The sequence below is a fragment of the Bubalus bubalis genome, chromosome 6 (assembly GCF_019923935.1).
Source record: "Bubalus bubalis isolate 160015118507 breed Murrah chromosome 6, NDDB_SH_1, whole genome shotgun sequence".
NCBI classification, from domain to species: Eukaryota; Metazoa; Chordata; class Mammalia; order Artiodactyla; family Bovidae; genus Bubalus; species Bubalus bubalis.
The window spans coordinates 21,960,156-21,979,873 of NC_059162.1; the positions used below are offsets into that span (position 1 = coordinate 21,960,156).

The 19,718-nt window shown below is 40.0% G+C and overlaps 1 protein-coding gene across 5 annotated transcripts in view; it reads right to left on the bottom strand.

Annotated features, from left to right (window-relative positions):
• Positions 1 to 19,321, bottom strand: part of LOC102393672 (Golgi pH regulator) — a 50,403-nt gene extending 31,082 nt beyond the window's left edge. The window contains exons 1-3 of one of the 5 annotated variants that reach the window (XM_025287972.3): positions 19,115 to 19,321; positions 9,139 to 9,198; positions 7,659 to 7,762 (exon numbers count right to left, since the gene is read on the bottom strand). In XM_025287972.3, coding sequence (XP_025143757.1) covers positions 7,659 to 7,762; positions 9,139 to 9,198; positions 19,115 to 19,156 — 206 coding nt within the window. In that variant the 5' untranslated portion in view covers positions 19,157 to 19,321. The other 4 variants (XM_006051125.3, XM_006051126.3, XM_025287973.2 and 1 more) reach the window with 4 other exon arrangements.
• Between the last annotated feature and the right edge of the window lie 397 nt (positions 19,322 to 19,718).

A 19,718-nucleotide genomic window follows, 5' to 3' on the forward strand; every position in this document is an offset into this window, starting at 1 on the left:
GCAACCATTACTACAATCAATTTTAGAACATTTTCATCAGTCCACAATGAAACCCAGTACCCATTAGCAATCACTCCCCTTTCCTTTCAAACTCCCCAGTCCTAGGAAGAGGAGTTTTCTGTGTAGCTGTCAGTAAAGAATCTGCCTGCAATGCAGGAGACCCGGGTTCAATTCCTGGGTCAGGAAGATTCCCTGGAGAAGGAAATGGCAACCCACTCCAGTATTCTTGCCTGGAGGATCCCATGGACAGAGGAGCCTAGCTGGACTCCTGCCAGGGGATTGCAAGAATCGGACACAACTTAGCAACTAAACCACCACCGCCACCAGTCCTAGGAAAGTGCCAATATACTCTGTCTCTATGGACTTGCACATTCTGGACATTTCATGTACATGGAATCATGTAATATATGATCTTTTGGGACTGACTTCTTTAACTTAGCATTAAGTTTTCAAGGTTCATCCATGTGCAGCATCTATCAATGTTTCACTTTTTTATGGCTGAATAATATTCATACCATTGTATGGATATACCACATTTTGTTTATCCATTTATTAGTTGGTGGACATTTGGGTTGTTACTTTTTTTAACTTTTCCACCATTTGGGTATCTTATTTGGAGAAATGCCTACTCAGATCCTTTGTCCATTTTTTTTCCTTTGTCTAATTTTTGACTGTGTTATTTGTCTTTTTATCATTGAGTTGTTAGAGTTCTTTACATATTCGAAATAGAATTCCTATATCAGATTTATGGTTTACAAAAATTTTCTCCCATTTCTGGGATATCGGTAAACTTTCTTGATGGTGTCCTTTGTATTTATTGATTTTAAACTGACTTAAAACTAGGCCTGGTTTCAAACAAGGTTAAGTAGTTAAATGGCTTATGAGTATATATTAAATACAAGATGATGAAAAAAACTACAAGGTAATATGAAAGGGAGGAAAAACAATGGCAAAATATAGGTAGAATATCAGGCTAGGCCTGATGGTTATTATGAAAATTCATTCATACCTTAGAGTTCTAGAAACTTGCTACATGTGGGTCATAAATTTAGCTTTACATTTTCTAATGGTCAATGTAAGATAGAAAATTCGATCAGTTTGATACATCATAGGGTATGTAAGAAAAACAAATTATAAGGGAAGCATCAGTTCAGTTCAGTTCAGTCGTGTCTGACTCTTTGAGACCCCATGAATTGCAGCACGCCAGGCCTCCCTGTCCATCACCAACTCCTGGAGTTCACTCAGACTCACGTCCATCGAGTCAGTGATGCCATCCAGCCATCTCATCCTCTGTCGTCCCCTTCTCCTCCTGCCCCCAATCCCTCCCAGCATCAGAGTCTTTTCCAATGAGTCAACTGTTCGCATGAGGTGGCCAAAGTATTGGAGTTTCAGCTTCAGCATCATTCCCTCCAAAGAAATCCCAGGGCTGATCTCCTTCACAATGGACTGGTTGGATCTCCTTGCAGTCCAAGGGACTCTCAAGAGTCTTCTCCAACACCACAGTTCAAAAGCATCAATTCTTCAGCGCTCAGCCTTCTTCACGATCCAACTCTCACATCCATACATGACCACAGGAAAAACCATAGCCTTGACTAGACGGACCTTTGTTGGCAAAGTAACGTCTCTGCTTTTGAATATGCTATCTAGGTTGGTCATAACTTTCCTTCCAAGGAGTAAGCGTCTTTTAATTTCATGGCTGCAGTCACCATCTGCAGTGATTTTGGAGCCCATAAAAATAAAGTCTGACACTGTTTCCACTGTTTCCCCATCTATTTCCCATGAAATGATGGGACCAGATGCCATGATCTTCGTTTTCTGAATGTTGAGCTTTAAGCCAACTTTTTCACTCTCCTCTTTCACTTTCCTCAAGAGGCTTTTGAGTTCCTCTTCACTTTCTGCCATAAGGGTGGTGTCATCTGCATATCTGAGGTTATTAATATTTCTCCCGGCAATCTTGATTCCAGCTTGTGTTTCTTCCAGCATAATTATTACTAATTATAACTGAATTATTACCATGATCATATTGGAATTTCTCCAAAGATTTCTTAAAGAAGAAAATATGAGGGCAATTAACAATGTTCTTCACACCATCCTTTCAAGAGAAACATCAGTGAGTTTCAGTGGGCTATTTCTTACTGTTTACTCCTTAGTGCATATGGCAGGAATCATAAAACACAGAGCTATTTAGTAAAGGCTATCCTACAGAGAGCCAATACCATTTAGTTTAGATAAACTGACAGCTTTTGCTCATCTGGATTACCCACTTTTGAGCATTTAGAGAAACAACATGCACATCCTCCAGGCAACTGTACTCAGTATTTCAGCTAAATTTCTGAAAGATACTGGGAGGCAGTGGGTTTGAAATGACAAGTGTAATCCATATTGCCCATTAAAAGCAAACCATATATTTTAGCTGCAATTTGAGCTGAGGGTAAAGTGATAGTCTCTTGAGAAAATTAAGGATACCGACAAGATTACGTATTTGAATAGAAGGCTACAGCACTTCTGCTTAGAGATGAGCCAAAAGAATACTCTTGTTCAGGTCGAAGATTTTCCTTTGAAAACTATTGTGAATAGTCAATGCACAGTTAATAATATATGATCACAATCCATAATTCTGTTACACTGTAGGACCAACTGTTAGTATGAAAAAATAGGTATAACTGAAGATACATCTTAGCCTACCCAATCCCTAAAAAGGACCTAGAGAAGAACCAGATTTAGCAATGCTACTTTCATAATCTTTAAGATAAGCTATTTGAGGAATATAAATCCAAGTAACTGAGTGACATATCTTAGTATATGGGATTATTAACAATAAATGAGTCAAAAGTTGGGGGGCATCAGCTACCAAAAACAATAATTTTGGTTTTAGACTGAGTCAAAGTCCTTTCTAACCTAGACATTACTCATGGCCAGTCAGTCACCTGTTTTTATAAATGAAGTTTTACCGGAACACAGTTACACCCATTTGATTACATATTGCCTCTGGCTGCTTTGGCTCTGCAACAGCAAGGTTGAGTAGTTACAATAGAAATAGTGTGGCCCACAGAGCCTAAAATATTTACTTTCTGGCTCTTTACAGGAATGGTTGCTGACCTCTGGTTAGATAGCAGTAAAACTTCCAGGTTGTGATAATAAAAATTTTTTTTTCTAGCTTTATTGAGAAATAACTGACATAGACCACTAAATAAGCTTTAGGAGTCCACAATGATGGTTTGATTTACATATATTGTGAAATGATTACAAAAGGTTTAGTTAACATCATTCTCTCATTTAGATACAGTAAAAAAAAAAACTCTCAAACTCTCATGATGAGAATTAGGATTTACTCTTAACTTTCCCACATATCACACAGCAAATTAGCCACCTTCCTTCAATTTCCCCTCCTCCAAACTCCCTCTGCTGCTGCTCAGTCACTTCAATCGTGTCCGACTGCGTGTGATCCCATAGACGGCAGCCCGCTAGGGTCCCCCATCCCTGGGATTCTCCAGGAAAGAACCCTGGAGTAGGCTGCCATTTCCTTATGCATGAAAGTGAAAAGTGAAAGTGAAGTCGCTCAGTCGTGTCCGACCCTCAGCGACACCATGGACTGGAGCCTACCAGGCTCCTCCGTCCATGGGATTTTCCAGACAAGAGTACTGGAGTGAGGTGCCATCGCCTTCTCCGAAACTCCCTCTAGCAACCACTAATCTGATCTCTTTTTCTAAGAGTTTGGTGTTTTTATTTTTGTTTTTGCTTTTAGGTTCCACATATAAGTGGAACCATACAGTATTTGTCTTTCTCTGTCTGACTTGTTTCACTTAGCATAATGCCTTCAAGGTCCATCCATGTTGTCACAAATGGAAGGATTTCTTCATTCTATACATTGTATATACATTTCATACTTTATCCATTCATCTCTCCATGGACACTGAGGTTGTTTCATGTCTTGACTACTGTAAATAATGCTGCAAGCAACATGAGGTGTTTCGAGTTAGTGTTTTCATTTTCTTTGGACATACTTTCAGAGGTGGAATTGCTGGATCATATGGTAGTTCTATTTTTATTTTTTTGAGGAGCCTCCACACTGTTTTCCATAGCAGCTGTATCAATTTACAATCCTAGCAACAGTGCACAAAGGTTCCCTTTTCTCTACATCAAGACCACTATTTGTCATCTTTTGTCTTTCTGATGATAGCCACTCTAACACATATGAGGTGTCATCTCTCTAATGACTAGTAATGTTGAGCATATTTCCCCGTACCTGTTGGCCTCATAAATCTCTGGAAAATGTCTATTCAGGTCCTTTGCCTGTTTTAAAACTGGATTATTTGTTTTTTTTTGCTATTGAGTTACAAGTTCTTTATATGCTTTGGATATTAACTCCGTATCAGATACATGATTTGCAAATGTTTTTTCCCTTCGATAGGTGGTCTTTTCACTTTGTTGATGGTTCATTTTGCTGGGCAGAAGATTTTAGTTTGATATAGTTCAACCTGTTTGTTTTTGATGTTGCTGTTTGTGCTTTAGGTGTGATTTCAAAAAAAAACATTTTCAAGGAGTTTTTCTGCTATATTTTCTTCTAAGAGCTTCATGGTTTCAAGTTTTACATTTAAGTCTTTAATCCATTTCAAGATCTCTTCAAGAAAATTTAGCAATACCAGGGGAACATTTTGTGCAAAGATTGGCTCAATAAAGGACAGAAATGGTATGGACCTAACAGAAGCAGAAAATATTAAAAAGAGGTGGCAAGAATACACAGAACTGTACAAAAAAGATCTTCACGACCAATATAATCACAGTGGTATGATCAGTCACCTAGAGCCAGACATCCTGGAATGTGAAGTCAATTGGGCCTTAGGAAGCACCACTATGAACAAAGTTAGTGGAGGTGATGGAATTCCAGTTGAGCTATTTCAAATCCTAAAAGATGATGCTGTGAAAGTGCTGCATTCAATATGCCAACAAATTTGGAAAACTCAGCAGTGGCCACAGGACTGGAAGAGGTCAGTTTTCATTCTAATCCCAAAGAAAGGCAATGCCAAAGAATGCTCAAACTACTGCACAATTGCACTCATCTCACACGCTAGTAAAGTAATGCTCAAAATTCTCCAAGCCAGGCTTCAGCAATACGTGAACCGTGAACTTCCAGATGTTCAAGCTGATTTTAGAAAAGGCAAAGGAACCAGAGTTCAAATTGCCAAAATCCGTTGGATTATCAAAAGAGCAAGAGTTCCAGAAAAACATCTATTTCTGCTTTATTGACTATGCCAAAGCCTTTGACTGTGTGGATCACCACAAACTGTGGAAAATTCTTAAAGAGATGGGAATACCAGACCACTTGACCTGCCTCTTGAGAAACCTATATGCAGATCAGGAAGCAACAGTTAGAACTGGACATGGAACAACAGACTGATTCTAAACAGGGAAAGGAGTACATCAAGGCTGTATATTGTCACTCTGCTTATTTAACTTATAAGCAGAGTATATCATGAGAAACACTGGGCTGGATGAAGCACAAGCTGGAATCAAGATTGCCAGGAGAAAAAGCAATAACCTAAGATATACAGATAACACCACCCTTACGGAAGAAAGTGAAGGAGAACTAAAGAGCCTCTTGATGAAAGTCAAAGAGGAGAGTGAAAAGTTGACTTAAAGCTCAACATTCAGAAAACTAAGATCATGGCATCTGGTCCCATAACTTCATGGCAAATAGATGGGCAAACAGTGGAAACAGTGAGAGACTATTTTTGGGGGCTCCAAAATCACTGCAGATGGTGACTGCAGCCATGAAATTAAAAGATGCTTACTCCTTGGACCAACCTATATGGCATATTAAAAAGCAGAGACATTACTTTGCCAACAAAGGTCCATCTAGTCAAGGCTATGGTTTTTCCAGTAGTCATGTATGGATGTGAGAGTTGGACTACAAAGAAAGCTGAGTGTCGAAGAATTGATGCTTTTGAACTGTGGTGTTGGAGAAGACTCTTGAGAGTCCCTTGGACTGCAAGGAGATCCAACCAGTCCATTTTAAAGAAAATCAGTTCTGAATATTCATTGCAAGGACTGATGTTGAAGCTGAAACTCCAATACTTTGGCCACCTGATTCGAAGAATTGACTCATCAGAAAAGACCCTGATGCTGGGAAAGACTGAAGGTGGGAGGAGAAGGGGATGACAGAGGATGAGACGGTTGCATGGCATCACCGACTCAATGGACATGAGTTTGAGTAAACTCCGGGATTTGGTGATGGACAGGGAGGCCTGGTGTGCTGCAGTCCATGGGGTTGCAGAGTCGGACATGACTGAGCGACTGAACTGAATCCATTTCCAGTTAATTTTTGTGAGTAATATAAGATGGGGGTCAAATTTCACTCTATTACATGTGAATATCTAATTTTTCCTCCATCTTTTATTGAAGATGTTTTCTTCAATATTGAAAAGATATTGAAGTCTTTTCTCCATTGAGTATTCTTGGCTCCCTTGTCAAACAGTTGACTGTATATGCTTTGGTTTATTTCTGGACCCTTACATAAAATTTAATAATTAGCATGTAAAATAACACTTGCCTAGTCTCGATAGTCATAGGATCTATATTTAGCTCACCCAAGAAAGTCTGGATTATTAAAGAACAAATTTAAAAACCACAAAGTCAGAACACAGTCCTGTTTTACAAGTTCTTAATTTATTCATTACGAGACTATAATCATCAACTCTGATTCTCAAAATAGGAATTTGAGAATATAATCTCTTTATAAGTCTCAAGACTCAGGGATCTATATATAATGAGTTACACAGCTTAGCTCAGCATTGATTCCTGACTACAGAGACAATCCCACTTTATTCTTAAGACTTTTCCATGCAGTGATTTTAAAAAGGTACAACAAAACTCTACACATAATAGCTGATGTACTCTAAACACAAATACTGGCAAAAAGGAAGCTTGCGGTTTAACAAGCAAGAAATATTTTGGATAGACTGTTCATAACAGGTCTATTTTTTGGAGGACAGGAGTTACTTTTTAAAAATGCTTTAAAGAACACTCTTAAGTTCAATCAGACTTGAACATGCCTATGAAATAAACAAAATTAACTACATTGGTAAGAACTGGAGTTCAGTCTTCATAGAAGCCCTTAACTAGCTCTGAGGAATTTGGATCTTTCCAGGTAGAGATTTCTCCATCAGCAGGACAATGTGAAGAGCTCTTCCTGGGATTCAATCAGAGAGCAGCTTGAGAAAAATAAAACTTCTTATAGTAAAGCCTGGGACCTAGGTTCTCACAGCCCAGTCTCAATTAGTACTTCAGAACTAATGTTCAGACTTGTTTTCCTGCTATTTCACAATCTTTGTCAAGCCAGTTACTAGGTGCCTGGAACCCATATTTGCTATGATTATTACAGTTACTGCTGCTGCTGCTGCTAAGTCGCTTCAGTCGCGTCCGACTCTGTGCGACCCCATAGACGGCAGCCCACCAGGCTCCCCCGTCCCTGGGATTCTCCAGGCAAGAACACTGGAGTGGGTTGCCATTTCTTTCTCCAATGCATGAAAGTGAAAAGTGAGACTAAACTAACTACACAGTGGATTTTTTTTCAGCTACGGGATGCCAGTAAATCTTCCACCATAAAGAAAGTAACATAGGTCTCTTTAAGAGGAGACCCAATTAGTACTCTTACTCACCTGCTATTCAATACTCCTAAGATTTCAAAGATGATGAGCTCAAACATGGTGCAAGAAAATGCGAAAGTCACAGAGAAGATCACCTGTACCACATACTGACGCACCTGTTAAAAGTCAAATACAGACTAAAAGTAATTTCCTTGTGTGAAATATTGAGTTGATGATTACAAGTCAGAAAACTTATTTTGAAGAAATTCTCAAGTTATTAAAAAAAGGACCATGACAGTAATCTGTCTAGACCTAAAAGAATAGATGAAAATAGGTTGTACTTCTAATTCATAGGTCACTATTACCATCATCCTCTTGTGGATGAAAAATTTAAAGCACAAGAAGATGAAGTGACAAGGTCAGAAGTAGCACTTAGAATTCTTGATGTACACTGGCAAAAAATGACAGATTTAGATATATAGGTTAGTTCTAAAAGGGTTCCTTCAACATTCTGCACAGACCTTGAAACAGTTTTAGGACCTCTCCTAGGAGGCCTTACAGTAGTGAGCAGGAGAGAGTCTCTAGAACTCTGGGCTCTTTTAGACAACAACTCAAACTCCCTGGGGAAGTTTAATGGAGAACATACTAGAAATGACCCCAGATAGTCCATGACCATTGAGCTTATTACTAAATGAGGAAGATTAATCAGGAAATCTCCAATGTATGCTGTCGTCTTTCTGAATTCAAACCCTAAGATATGATTCAGACCAGCCTTAGAATTAACTTAGGATGTCAGACTGATAATTAACACTGAATGCCAGATACCCAAATGAATGAGTACATTTATGAGACATTACAAGTTAAGTTCTCTCCCAAAGAACTATTTGCTATTGGTGTATATACTAATATGACTAAACCATGATATTTCTTGATCTTGGCTTCTGGGCATTAAAAAAAAAAATCAACTAAGCTTAATTATATTCTTCAATTTAAGAATTATATATTATAGTAGCAAAAGCTTCCCATCTTGGGAGTGAACATGATTATCTTTTTTTATTTTTTTTGACCATCACAGGTCATGAAAGTTCAAGCATAAATGGTTTTTTAATTGAAGTATAGCTGATTTAAAATGTTTCAGGTGTACAGCAAAGTGATTCATATATATATACACATACATATTTCAGATCTTTTCCATTATAGGTTATTACAAGATACTGAGTACAATTCCTTGTGCTCTACAGTAGACCCTTGTTACTTATCTATTTTATATGTAGTAGTGTATATCTGTAAACCCAAAGTCCCAATTTATCGCTTTCCCCGCTTTCTCCACTTTCCCCATGGTAACCATGAGTTTGTTTTCTGTCTGTGAGTAGACTTTTATGTTGTAAATAAGTTCACTTGTATCATTTTTTTAGATTTCACATATAAGTGATATAATATGATAACTGTTTTTCTCAAACATGATTTTTTCTTTAATGGAGGTATTTTTCTTTTCCCATTTAAAACAATAAGTTCACATAATATTAGCATAATCAAAATGATCTCTTCTTACCTCGTAGTCCTTAAACAGCTGTCGCATGAAAAAAAGCCACCCAAATCCAAAGAAAAGTATCTAGAGGAGAAAGAAGATAGAAGATCAGCATGTCAATACATAATCTTTTGAGAAATGCCTTTTACAGACTATTTTACGATAAAAGGTTGCCTAACTAAATAGCTTATTTTAGAGATTAAAGGTGACATCCACTCATATAACACTATTTATTAAAGTCCTCAAGAGTGGACCAGATGTTGAAATGCTCTTCAATTTTTGAAATTATCCTTGTTTTAGAACATGTTTTAAGTTGGGCACAAATTAAGATAGTAGGCACATGACAGCTCTGTTCATTGTTCTAAAGCTCATTTATTTTTCACTGGTAAATACCTTCTCCACATACACATACTCTGACACAACTCCTCTTCTTGTATTGGCTAAGAATGTTATCAAAAAATAAAATTCTTTTTAAAAATTATAGTTGCTTTAAAAGGTTGTGTTAGTTTCTGGTGTATTCAGTTATACATATACATACACACACACACACACACACACACACACACACATATTGTTTTTCATATTCCTTTCCATTACGGTTTGTTACAGGATATCGGATATGGTTTCCAATACTGTGCTATGCAGTAGGAACTTGTTGCTTATGTTATATATAATAGTTTGCATCTGCTAACTGAAAACTCTGAATTTATCCCTCTCTCTCCCCCTTTCCCCTTTGGTAGCCATTTATGTCTGTGAGTCTGTTTCTATTTCATAAGTAAGTTCGTGTCATACTTTAGATTCCAAATATAAGTGATATCATATGATATTTGTCTTTCTCTCTGATTTACTTAGTATGATAATCTCTAGGTCCATCCATGTTGCTGTGAGTGGCATTATTTCAGAATAAAATTATTTTATGCTTTCCAACTCACTTCAGGAGCAAGTGTGAACTCTCGAGTATGGTTTAGCAGATTCTTCCTCCTCTTACTGTGTCCCTCCTATCCACCAAATTCATGTTTTCAGCCACATGGAACTGCCTGTGCTTCTTTAGATATAACATTCTTTCATACCAGGACCTTTGCAGATGTTATCCTTTGACAGGAACTTCTCTCCAGTCCCCTCCTCACTTATCCTACAAATCTTTACTATTATTTCTTCTAGAAGGCCTTCTCTGGCCTCCAAAATACAGATAACTTACTCTTTTTACATAATCCTATTATCCTACCTTGTATTTCCCTTACTAAAGCATTTGCCACACAGTTTTTTAATGTCTAATTTAAATACATTCTTTTTAAAAAGACTAAGTTCTGTGAGGGTAAGGGTCACATTTGTCTTGTCAATCTTTGTGAAAGATGGCTTGTTCTTTCGGAACATTCAACCTCAATTCTTTGGTAACAACATCTATGTACTGTGCTAAGTGATGAGGACACAAAGATGAGTAAGATTGTTACTACTGTCAAGGAGGTATAGTATAGTGGTGAAGACACCAAATAATTATTGTGTAATATGGGACATGCAATGATAGAGACATGCACATGATATTGTTAAAGAATATGAAAGAGGGAGACTAAACAAATCTGGTATGGGGTTAGGACAGATTTTTCTGGGGAAGATAATACCTTGGCTGAAGGAGGTTTTAATTTAGAGTTAAAACCTGGTATCATGTATAAATTTGAGGATTATATGCATTTTTCTAGAGAGAGGCTTCAAGATATTCACATACACTCAAAGGTTCCCACCGTCCCTAAAATATTTTAAAACAAACAAAAGAACCAAACACTCTCTTACGGTGTTGAAAAAGAATTAGGCAGGTGGGGTGGACAGGTCTTCTTTTTCAGACAGCAAAGAGCATGAGTAAAGGCACAGAGGTGAGAAATAGCATAGTATATACTGCTAACTACACATGGTTTGGTACTGCTGGGAGACAAAGTTCAAAGAAAAAAGTGGTTAAAAATGAGGCAAAGAGGGGAGGAATAGAGGACCAATGATGGCAAGCCCCAAAGGTCACTGTAAAGAGCTTGAATCATAGTCTGTAGGTGATGAGTTATTTAAGGATGGAAAAGACATGGCCAGGTTTATTTTACAGAGAAACTATGGGGGCTCTCTGAAGGAAACAACACTGTAGAGAAAGAAACAGAACAGGAGGTTGCTGCAGCAGTTCAGATGATAACAAAGGCCTGAATTAAAACAGTAAAAAACTGGTTTTTCCAGTGGTCATGTATGGATGTGAGAGTTGGACTATAAAGAAAGCTGAGCGCCGAAGAATTGATGCTTTTGAACTGTGCTGTTGGAGAAGACTCTTGAGAGTCCCTTGGACTGCAAGGAGATCCAACCAGTCCATCCTAAAGGAGATCAGTCCTGGGTGTTCATTGGAAGGACTGATGTTGAAGCTGAAACTCCAATATTCTGGCCACCTGATGCGAAAAGTTGACTCATTTGAAAAGATTCTGATGTTAGGAAAGATTGAAGGCAGGAGGAAAAGGGGATGACAGAGGATGAGATGGTTGGATGGCATCACCGACTCAATGGACATGAGTTTGGGTGGACTTCGGGAGTTGGTGGTGGACAGGGAGGCCTGGCATGCTGCGGTTCATGGGGTTGCAAAGAGTCGTACACGACTGAGCAACTGACGTGAACTGAACTGAACTGAATTAAAACATCAGTGGTTGGAGAGGAGGCAACGCATTTGAGTACTTTGAAGGTAAAATCAGCAGGGAGGAATTAAGGATGATTAGTTTGGAATATAGGATGAAGAAGGAGGCCATCCACTTTATATAAAGACTACTGGAGGAAAAAAATTGGGGAATGTGGATAGGAGACAGGAAGATGACGGGTTCACTTTAAGATATACTAAGTGCTTGAGGGCCACCCAAGTTGACATAAAAGATTATGAAGGGACAGCTGAGATACACCTGAGAGTTGAAACCGTCAAAGAATATGAGATCATTCAGGAATAGTATATAGAGTGAAGAGAGCAATATGCCAAGAAGAAAATAGTAGAGAGTAGGAATGGGAAGAAGAGACCGGGAAGGAGACAGAGAAGGAATGGTCAGAGAAATAATAGACGCCAGAACAGTGTGGTATCCTGAAACCAAAGGGAATAGAGTTTAAAAACATGTTAAAAAAGAAGACAGACAAGAGAACCAGGATTGAAAAATTTTCAAAGGATTTGGTAACTGGGAGGTCAACGCTGACCTTAAGGAAAACAGTTTGAGTAGTAAGGTGGAGGCAGGAACTAGACTTCACTGGGTTGGGGGTGCATGGGGGGTAACACAGTAGAGACAATAAACACAGATTACTCAAGGGACAGCCAAGAATGAGACTGTAGCCTAATTAACTCATTTATAGTGGGTGTCAGAATCAAGCTGAAGTCTGTGTGGCTGACCCCAAAGATTGTGCCCATAATCACTTCACAACAAGCTGCTCCACAATCAAAGGTACATGTGGAAAACATGGCTTTAAACAGGAGTAAGGGGTACCTTATCTTCTGACATGGAGGAAAGGAAAGGAGTTGGGAATGGTCATGGACATAGACAACTGCTTAGATTAAGATGTAGAAGGAGCTCACACCTTTTGGCCTCACTTTTGTTGATCAAGTAGGAGGCAAGGTCATCTGCTAAGGGCAGGAGAGGTGAAATTGAAAAAAGGGGCTTTGAAAAGAGTGATTAAAAACTCAGAGAAATTACGAAGGGAAGGGAACAAGGAGCTGATTAAAGAAAAAAAAAAAAGAATCAATGACCTAAGGGTGTCCATAAACTCAAGGCATCAGCAATCTGCACATATGTGATTTTCTACGAAAGCCTTCAGGCTCATGAGTTCAGTTCAGTTCAGTTACTCAGTCGTGTCCAACTCTTTGCGACTCCACGGACTGCAGCACACCAGGCTTCCCTGTCCATCACCAGAGCTTACTCAAACTCATGTTCATGGAGTTGGTGATGACATCCAACCATCTCATCCTCTGTCATCCGATTCTCCTCCTGCCTTCAATCTTTCCTAGCATCAGGGTCTTTTCCAATGAGTCAGTTCTTTGCATCAGGCAGCCAAAGTACTGGCTCCTGAGTTGGCAGTAGACAAACTACAGCAGTGATCCAATTGTGGACTTTACATGCAGGCAAATAAACAAGTGAATATGAAGGAGCTTGGATCCATGATTTTAGACCGAGTAGAAAAGGAAGAGGGTGAATAGATTAGGACAAAATACCCCTAGACTACTTACGAGATCCTTTGGCTATTTTAAATCATTACCAGTGGAGACATTTAAATTCATAGTTTAGAGGCAATATTTAAATGATTTCTGAAGTCATGACTGCAGTTGAAGTTAGGCATTTAGAGAGCACTGTATATGGTGAGATGGATAATAAAAAAAAAAATATTTCACCAAGATCACTCTGAAATGGGACTTTAGACAAGAAAAAGAAAACAAATGAAATTGATAAGTCTATATGAGGGGGCGGGAAATGGGAGAAAAAGAGAGAAGAGATATGCACCTTTATATTTCATTTGGCTTCCTTTCATATTGACAAAAAAAGTGTAAAGACTTTTACACAACTAATATAAAAAAATACCAGGAAAATTCAAGAAGTCCAGGATTAATACAAATTCTGGCAAGATTATATACGATCTAAAAAGCATGCAAAAGGGAAAAGCAATTTTAAACATTTTGCAAATAAAACAAGAATGTGCACTGCATTTATTCAAAAAAGAGAATATTTTTGAAATTGTGCAGTCTTGACCTTGAGCCTTAGAGTGTAAGGAACTGATAAGTCTTAAAACTGTAGAGAAGGCTGAAAACAGAGGTTAGATAACAGTTGCTTTCACAAAAGATAACTCCTAAATTGAAAATTAGCTACAGATTAAAAAAAAAAAAAGGCCATTAGCAAGATAGTTTAAAGGACTAGAAAAAGATTCCTTTCTTGGATCATTTATTTACATTTTTATTTAATAAATATTTATTGGAGTCTAATATGTACCAGGTCTTAAGGGTAAGACAGCATGGACACTGTCTCAAGGTTTGTAATCTATGGAGGAGATAGACAAGGAATTATGAAACAATGCGATAGTGCTACTATAGTGCTACTATAAGGGAAGTGGGCAAAGGGTACTAGGAAAACATGTCAAGGGATATCTAGTCCAGTCTGGAAGAGGTTTTATGGATATCCATGTTGAGAAACAAAGGCTGAGTAGGAGTCAATCGGGAGAAAGAAGGAGTATGGGAAAAAGGTCCAGAAAGAGAACAGACTGGCAGAAACCTGGAGGCATGACAGCATGGCCAGGTTAAGGAACTAAAAGAAGTTCAGTAAGGCTAGTGTATTGGAGAAGGAAATGGCAACCCACTCCAGTATTCTTGCCTGGAAAATCACATGGATGGAGAAGCCTGGTAGGCTATAGTCCATGGGGTCGCAAAGAAATGGTGAAGGCCAAAGCTGAAGAGGTTAAGAGCGGAGTCTCATCATAAGAGACCACATAAGCCAATTAAGGATGTGAACTTTATCCTGTGGAATGATGAACAATTTCTATACCAAGATGTTGCCTGGGGTGAACCGGCTTCACTATATGATCTCTGATTTCAGATTTCCTTTCAAATAAATCTTTCAGTTCATATAAAACATGAAAAATGAGGGGGAGATGTTTCTAAGGCAATCACACCTCTCCAGAAAGGTGCTTTTTATTAAATATTTATTAGGCTTCTACTACAAGAGTCCCTTGGACTGCAAGGAGATCCAACCAGTCCATTCTGAAGGAGATCAGCCCTGGGATTTCTTTGGAAGGAATGATGCTAAAGCTGAAACTCCAGTACTTTGGCCACCTCATGCGAAGAGTTGACTCATTGGAAAAGGCTCTGATGCTGGGAGGGATTGGGGGCAGGAGGAGAAGGGGACGACAGAGGATGAGATGGCTGGATGGCATCACTGACTAGATGGATGTGAGTCTGAGTGAACTCCAGGAGTTTGTGATGGACAGGGAGGCCTGGCGTGCTGCGATTCATGGGGTCGCAAAGAGTCGGACATGACTGAGCGACTGATCTGATCTGATCTGATAGGGCTTCTCAGGTGGCTCAGTGGTAAAGAATCTACCTGCAATGCAGGAGACATGGGTTCCATCCCTGGATTGGGAAGATCCCCTGGAGAAGAAAATGATAACCCACTCCAGTATTCTTGACTGGGAAATCCCACGGACAGAGGAGCCTGGTGAGCTACCGTCCATGGGGTTGCAAAGAGTCAGACACAATTTAGAAACTCAACAACAACAAAAAGGCCTCTACTATGTGCCAGAAACTGATCTAGATGCTGGGAAATACAGCAGAAACAAGATAGAGAGTATCCTGGAACTCATGGCGTTCACCTCTAACAAACACAAACAAACAGCAGTGACAGATATGAAGAAGAAACCAAAACAAGGACATGAGACAGAAGGTGGCTGGAATGGATGTTAACCTTGACTAGGAGTAGGGAGTCAGGTAAAGCCTCCCTGAAGTGACATTTTTACTTCTATCTAAAAGATGATGAAGTAGCCACATAAATATTTGGACAGAGAACATACCACACAAAGGATTCTTTGGGTCTTAGTTCCTCCTTTGTAAAGAGCAGCTTTGAGAATTAAATTTAATACTGCATGTTAATGTGTGAAAGTTAAAATATTATATGGCACATAAGATCAGAAAGCCACTTTCTTGGCCTAACTTATCAATTATATCCATGCTATAAATCTTAAAGGTACAATACAATGCCAATTTCCTCAATGACATTCTTATTTTTATTCTAAATGAAAAAAATGCTACTTAAATATTGTCATTTTTCCTGAGTTGATACTTGGGCTAAAAATAACCCTGAGTTGTCATAAAGGGCAAACAGGAAGCCTTAGAAAAATTAGAAAAGCAAGAGAATTACATGTCCAGATTTTTGTACATTGATACATTTGAATATTATGTAGCCAATAAAAGCAATATGAATACTTATAAAAGTTGGTAAATTTAAAAATAAAAATATTGTTATTGGGATGTTACTTGTTTCATACTCTCTAAAGTATTTCAATAAAACTTTTTCAAGAAACAGGGACAATGCTCCACTCCAAAGACAGAAGCATTAGGATAAAGTAATACAAACACAATCAATGCAAAGAAATAGAGGAAAACAACAGAATGGGAAAGACTAGAGATCTCTTCAAGAAAATTAGAGATACCAAGGGAACATTTCATGCAAAGATGGGCTCGATAAAGGACAGAAATAGTATGGACCTAACAGAAGCAGAAGATATTAAGAAGAGATGGCAAGAATACACAGAAGAACTGTACAAAAAAGATCTTCACGACCCAGATAATCACGATGGTGTGATCACTGACCTAGAGCCAGACATCCTGGAATGTGAAGTCAACTGGGCTAGAGCGCATCACTACGAACAAAGCTAGTGGAGGTGATGGAATTCCAGTGGAGCTATTTCAAATCTTGAAAGATGATGCTGTGAAAGTGCTGCACTCAATATGCCAGCAAATGTGGAAAACTCAGCAGTGGCCACAGGACTGGAAAAGGTCAGTTTTCATTCCAATCCCAAAGAAAGGCAATGCCAAAGAACACTCAAACTACCGCACAATTGCACTCATCTCACACGCTAGTAAAATAATGCTCAAAATTCTCCAAGCCAGGCTTCAGCAATATGTGAACCATGAACTTCCAGATGTTGAAGCTGGATTTAGAAAAGGCAGAGGAACCAGAGATCAAATTGCCAACATCCGCTGGATCATGGAAAAAGCAAGAGAGTTCCAGAAAAACATCTATTTCTGCTTTATTGACTATGCCAAAGCCTTTGACTGTGTGGATCACAATCAACTGTGGAAAATTCTGAAAGAGATGGGAATACCAGACCACCTGGCCTGCCTCTTGAGAAATTTGTATGCAGGTCAGGAAGCAACAGTTAGAACTGGACATGGAACAACAGACTGGTTCCAAATAGGAAAAGGAGTACATCAAGGCTGTATATTGTTACCCTGCTTATTTAACTTATATGCAGAGTACATCATGAGAAACGTTGGGCTGGAAGAAGCACAAGCTGGAATCAAGATTGCCGGGAGAAATATCAATAACCTCAGATATGCAGATGACACCACCCTTATGGCAGAAAGTGAATAGGAACTTAAAAGCCTCTTGATGAAAGTGAAAGAGGAGGGTGAAAAAGTTGGCTTAAAGCTCAACATTCAGAAAACGAAGATCATGGCATCCGGTCCCATCACTTCATGGGAAATAGGTGGGGAAACAGTAGAAACAGTGTCAGACTTTATTTTTTTGGGCTCCAAAATCACTGCAGATGGTGACTGCAGCCATGAAATTAAAAGACGTTTACTCCTTGGAAGGAAAGTTATGACCAACCTAGATAGCATATTCAAAAGCAGAAACATTACTTTGACAACAAAGGTCTGTCTAGTCAAGGCTATGGTTTTTCCTGTGGTCATGTATGGATGTGAGAGTTGGACCGTGAAGAAGGCTGAGCGCTGAAGAATTGATGCTTTTGAACTGTGGTGTTGGAGAAGACTCTTGACATCCCTTGGACTGCAAGGAGATCCAACCAGTCCATTCTGAAGGAGATCAGCCCTGGAATTTCTTTGGAAGGAATGATGCTAAAGCTGAAACTCCAGTACTTTGGCCACCTGATGCGAAGAGTTGACTCATTGGAAAAGACTCTGATGCTGGGAGGGATTGGGGGCAGGAGGAGAAGGGGATGGCAGAGAATGAGAAGGCCGGATGGCATCACTGACTAGATGGACGTGAGTCTGAGTGAACTCCGGGAGTTGGTGATGGACAGGGAGGCCTGGCGTGCTGCGATTCATGGGGTCGCAAAGAGTCGGACATGACTGAGCGACTGAACTGAACTGAATACAAACACAGAAAAAAAAAAACAACTAAGATTTAGTTTACTTTAAACTCCTAAAAGGAACTGTTTCTGTCATGTGCCACTTGAAAAAAAGAGCAATTAAAGAAAAATACCTTTAGTTAGTGGAGAAATGAGGTAGGGGGGAGATCAGTAATTAGGTAGTCTGAGCTTCTACAAATTTTAACAGTTGGCCAATAAATACTTATTGAGGGCCTGCACCTGGAGGGAGGATAGAGCTATTAAAAAGATAGGATCTCAAAAAAAGTAAATTCATAAATAAATGAATACATAAATGGTATCAGTGCTATGATAAATGCTGAGGAGAAAATAAAGAGTAACTCAAAAAATTTACATAGTAAAAACAAAAAGCTCACTAGACGAAGTTTCTATAGAGCAGGGACAAGTCAATGTCTTATTTAGCTATGTATCCTCAGAACTTTATATAATGCTCCATAAACGTGTTTGTTGACTGTACGAATGAATGCAGATGGCTAACCTTCATTAGCCATCGAATGAAGCCATTTCTTCCACGAATGAAGGAAAGAGGGTCAGAAAAGGATCCGAAAGCGTGGCTGAGAGGATACACGTTGAAGGTATTAACAAACGAAAACGGATACTTAAATCTCTGAAGTGAAGGCCGCAAATTCCTCTGCATCCGGATTCAGAATTTGACAACTAACCAATATAGCCCTCACGTGTCCCCAGGAGCCAGCCGGATTGGCGAGTCGCACACTCTGCACCCGGAACCACACTCTTCCCTAATCCATGGATCAGCCGCGTAGCCTAGAGCTTCGGGGCGCTTTGGGGACAGCTCCCTTCTCGCGGCACCGGCTCTGAGCCCTAAGGCCACCTGACCTCTCCCCAAAGTGGAAAGGAAACCGGGAGGTGGGGTAGGATGGGAGGAGGAATGGAGTATGAGTGGGGACGCGGACGGCCGCGGGACTCCTCCTAACAGCGAGGGAGCAGGGAGCCGGACGCAGCAAATTCCATACCCTCTCGGAGCTCTGAGCACGGGTGAGGCAGGCACTAGCCTCAGGCGAGAAGGGCGAGACTCCGGGCCAGCCCGCAACACCGAGGCCTGGAGAAGACGACTCAGGAGACAGGTTGAGGAGTCCTGAGGCGGGACGCGGTGGCTCACCTGGGAAGTAATCATGATGCTGGAGTCGATTAGGAAACTCATGGCGAAGAGTAAGGAGGGTCGTGCCTCCACTTCCTCCGAAGCCACAGCACTACAGGCCACGGGCCCCCTCACACAGGCGGCAGTCGCCCGGGGGCCTGGGATCGACAGCCCGACGCCATCAAGCTGCGCCCCAGCCAGCCAATCAGCAACTACGTCCAGCGCTTCCCGCCTCGGGCTCCGAGTGGGAGGGACGCTGAGGAGCTGAGAGCGGGGGGCGGGGCCGGGGGGGACGTTCTGGGGGCGGGGATTAATTAGAGGGGGCCTGGCCAAAAGGAGCAAAGTACAACGAGGTCTGAAAATTCGGAAGCAGATGTAATGCAGGATAGCATTTCCACTTCTGAGGCTAACGGAAGTGCGGCCTGAGATAACATCTTATTTTAATTCTCTTTTATAATGGTGAAAGTGAAGTTGCTCAGTCATGTCTGACTCTGCGACCCCATGGATTGTAGCCTACCAGGTTCCTCCATCCATGGGATTTTCCAGGCAAGAACACTGGAGTGGGTTGCCATTTCCTTCTCCAGGGGATCTTCCTGACCCAGGGATAGAACCCGGATCTCCCGCA